Here is a 4,265-nt window from a genome sequence, read left to right as displayed (position 1 = left end):
AGGCATAATATTAGAAATAAGGTTTAACATTTGTGCTTTTATTTAAAAAAATTATTCTTTATCATATTTACATGAAAATGAATAGATTTTATTAATTAACTTTTTTTTATAATTGAATCCATTCACTTTTATATAAGTTAATAAAAAAAATTCTGCAATAAAATAGAAATAATTTTCCCTAAAAATTAATCGATTAAGTAAACAATATTTTAACTGAAAAGACTTATAAAATTAATATTTAATATTTTCGGTCAAGTGGAGCCCACTAATATAGTCTATTAGTTATCTCCCCTTCTTTTCCCTTAAATTTCCTTTTAAAGAATCCTGAAAAATAAAAAAATGGGGAATAAATGTCTTGCTTATTTGACTAAAGAAGAAGTCGATCTATAATGATAATGATGAAAAAGACTGATACTAGCTCAAACGCATAAGAGGTCGTTTGTTTCAGTTTTTAAAAAAAGTAACTTTTATCACTTCTTTATTTTAAAAATACTTTTTACAAAAGTTAAAGCTATTTATAATTTTATACAAATATTTAGTTTTTAAGAAAAAATATTTAGCTTTTGACTTTTGCTTTTCTTAGAAGTTAAAATTTTTAGCTTCTGAAAAAAAGTAGGTTTTTGACTTTTTTTGTGACTTCTTCTTTTTTTAAAAAGAGACATCCAAACGAACTAAAAACGAGAAGTGCTTTTTTTCTTGAAAAAAAGCAACTTTTGAAGAAAAAAAAGCTCATCCAAACAGGCCCTAAGAGGAATTCACATGGTTCCCCAATAATTTACCCTAAAAAATCATTATCTATGGCCATGATTTTATGAATTGCTAGTACAGGCTTTGAGTCTCAAATTGTGTGTTAAAATATGGAAAATATATTTATATGTTGTATGAAATAATTTGTTTAATGTAATACACACAAAAAATGGATAAAATTCACTTTTTTTCTCTCTCTATTCACCTTAGTGAATCTACCCATTTTTTTATATATTATATAAGACATCATACAACATCACCTTAGTGAATCTACCCATTTTTTTATATATTATATAAGACATCATACAACATAAGAATTATATTCTTCTTGTAGTTTTTACCCACCAATTAAGGTGCATTATGGGCTTATAGTTTAGAGCTGCAACTTCAGTTATATGCCTTCCATTTAATTCAAGATTTTTTTTATTTTTATTTTTTTAAGTTGCCTCCCAAATATGCCTTCCATTCTCGTTATAAGGAGAATTCTTTCTACTACTCAAAAAAAAAAAAAAAAACATCGAATTGTGTGTAATAATATTTTTTAATTTTTATTTTTATTAAGTGATAAAAGGCACCACATCTTGTGTCTATAGTATAGTACGGTCCTTATACTTATGGTCACCTTTTCTTATTAATATTTATCAACTCACAAGGCACACCAAAATACAGAAGTAAGAAAAAAAATGCTCAACAAAAAAGGTTGCCAATTAAGGAGCAGAACAAACATTGAAACATAATGATTTTGCCGTTCCATTCATCATGTCCAAAGCTTTCTATAATTGAGACATCATGGGATGTTAAAACAAACATTTCTTGAGTGAGAAGAGAAAAGCAAAGAAAGCCTGTCTCAGAATAATGTAGATTCACCTTGTTTGTCCTCTACCATGGAGAAGGGACTGAGGTGAATTAGCAAAAGAAAGAAAACTAGTATCCATGTCTCTATATCCAAGATAGGAGCTTGAGCTCATCTTATCAAAAGAAGAAGATGCAAGTGAGTCCACAAACTCATCAAACCCATCACCCCTTTGACTTATATCTCCTGGTTTTTTCAAGTCATCTTGCAACTCAACTTCTCCATCTAAACTCCTCACCACTTGCCTCATGCTAGGCCTAGCATTGGGCACATCATTGGAACACATCAACCCCAATTTCAACACCATCATCACCTCCCTTTCATCAAAATTACCATTTAGTTTTGGGTCAACCACATCAAGTATTCTTCCTTCTTTGTATCTGTCCCACACCCAATCCACCAAAATCAACTCTTCTGGTAATGCCTTAGGCTCAATAGGCCTACGCCCACACACCACTTCTAGCAAAAGTGCACCAAATGCAAAAACATCAGAACTTGTAGTTGCCCTTCCTGTTCTAGGCAACTCAGGTGCCAAATAGCCTAAGGTACCCACCACTCTTGTTGTGCTTGGGTTAGCACCATGTTCATACAACCTTGCTAATCCAAAATCACCTAATCTTCCATTGAGTTCAAAATCTAGCAACACATTGCTAGCCTTCACATCTCTATGTATCACCACTTGCTCATAGCCTTCATGTAGATACAGAAGTGCTGAAGTAACATCCTTTATTATCTTGAACCTTTGTTCCCAATTTAGTACATTTTTTGCCTCTTCAAACAAGTACTTGTCCAAGCTCCCATTAGCCATGAAATCATACACAAGTAGGAGGTCACCGCGGCGGCGACACCAGCCGAGTAATTGAACCAAATTCCGGTGGCGAAGCCGGCCAATGCTGGCTATTTCAGACACAAATTCCCTCAGACCTTGTTTAGATTCATGTGAAACTCGCTTAACAGCTACTTGGGTCTTTGAATTTGGCAATGTTCCTTTGTAAACTCTGCCAAAACCACCTTGCCCAAGTAGCTCTTTGTCCTTGAAACCTCTTGTAGCTTTCTTGAGCTCTTGATAAGAGTACCTGTGTGGCCCAACTTCAAGCTCCCATGCTTCTATCACATCAGCGTTCTTGATTTTTCTGAAGAGGTAAATGCCAATGGATATAGAACACAAAGCAATAACAGCCACTGTGACAGAAACCCCTGTTATCAGAGACGTTTGCTTCTTCTTTGGTTGTGGAAGTTGTGGGAGAGAAGATAGATCAAGGGGTGGTGCTGGTCCATTGATTCTAAAGCTCCAACCCAAGATGTAATGGGAGCTAGCAAGCAAACCCGTTGATGCAGAGAACCCAACATACATAGTATCATGAAGAATTGGTGAGAGATCCACATGAAAGGACAAGATTGGCTTTTTGGGTTTGGATGAATCTGGAGAAAGTGTAACACTGATAAGATTCTGTTCACAATCATAATCAACCCAAGCCAGAATCGGTTTCCCACTTTTGATGTTGAGATCTTGTTTTGTTGAGTCACCAGTGTAATAACCTGCGGTAACAGAAGCATTGGATTGCAAGCTGTTGATGTCAATTCCAACATGGTTATCATTAATGTCCTCAAACTCAAAGTCTTGAACAGTGTCAAACTCAACAGCAAAAAGATGGTTGGTGAAATTGCCAGCATCTTTGGAATTAAGGAGACCAAGATACTGACTAGGGAGAGAATCTTTAAGATCCTTAGAAGTTGATATTGTGAAAGCCAAGCCATGGCCACCTAGCTTGGGATATTCAGGGACAATAGCCAGAGCAAATGAGGAAGAAAAGGAGAAAACTTTACCAGTGCTAGAGTTCTTTAACTGAAAAGGAAATGGGTAAAAAGCATGGCCTTTTGATTTGCTTGTCTCATTTGTCAATTTCAGTATTCCATTTTTCTCTATTTCTGCTACTCCATTCAAGGTTAGATTGTTTGCACCCACATCCTTGAATCCAGCATACAAGAGCTGGTCAAGCTGGGAAGAAACTGGGATTAAAAGGAAGATTAACAGATAAAAGAATTGGAGAAGGGTAGCCATGATGAACAAAGAAAAAGAGATAGGAATCAATCAAGGTTATTTGAATGACCAGGGCTTAAGAATTTGATAAGGTTGATGAAATGAAAGTAGATTGTAATATGAGGTGTGAACAAGTAGAATAGGTCATGTTCAGTTGAGTTAAAGAAAGTTGGTGAAGTGGATCTTGAAGAAGGTGATGGTTTGTGAGTAAGGAACAAGGAGGAATAAACAAGGACACCAATTAATTGTTCACATGGGCTTGCAGTTATAGATGACAGAGTGAAAGTGAAAGCTTTAGGGGTTTGTGTTTTGCAGCTTTAAAAAGTCTTACCATTCCAATAAAGGTCCAAAAAAATGCATATGAAGCTTATCTGTCTCTCTCTTACCCTTCTAAACTGAAAAGGAAATGGCTTTGACGTGTGCAATTTCGATGGTTTGCAATCTTTTATTTCTCTATCTTGCGGATCTAGTATAATTTAAAAAGGGGATTCGTTTAATTTTTTTTTTTCACGAATTATACTAATGTAGTTTGTGCAATCGGTAATATATTTTTAATTAAAATATGATTGGTAAAATATAATGTAATTTGTAAACAAAAATATAAAACTTAAAAGTGAAGAGAAT

General features: G+C 34.5%; 1 protein-coding gene across 1 annotated transcript; it reads right to left on the bottom strand.

The window, feature by feature from the left end:
• Positions 1 to 1,514: 1,514 nt before the first annotated feature.
• LOC133294976 (L-type lectin-domain containing receptor kinase S.4-like) lies at positions 1,515 to 3,851 on the bottom strand. The gene has a single exon (XM_061493753.1). The coding sequence runs from the start codon at positions 3,660 to 3,662 to the stop codon at positions 1,611 to 1,613; it is 2,052 nt and encodes a 683-aa protein (XP_061349737.1). The 5' UTR covers positions 3,663 to 3,851; the 3' UTR covers positions 1,515 to 1,610.
• Positions 3,852 to 4,265: the final 414 nt, after the last annotated feature.

The sequence above is a fragment of the Gastrolobium bilobum genome, unplaced genomic scaffold (genome assembly GCF_033153095.1).
Source record: "Gastrolobium bilobum isolate Gb01-03AN ecotype WA unplaced genomic scaffold, APGP_CSIRO_Gbil_v1 utg76129, whole genome shotgun sequence".
Lineage (NCBI taxonomy): Eukaryota > Viridiplantae > Streptophyta > Magnoliopsida > Fabales > Fabaceae > Gastrolobium > Gastrolobium bilobum.
Note: the sequence above shows the minus strand (reverse complement) of the source record. Positions and strands in the feature narration are given on the sequence as shown.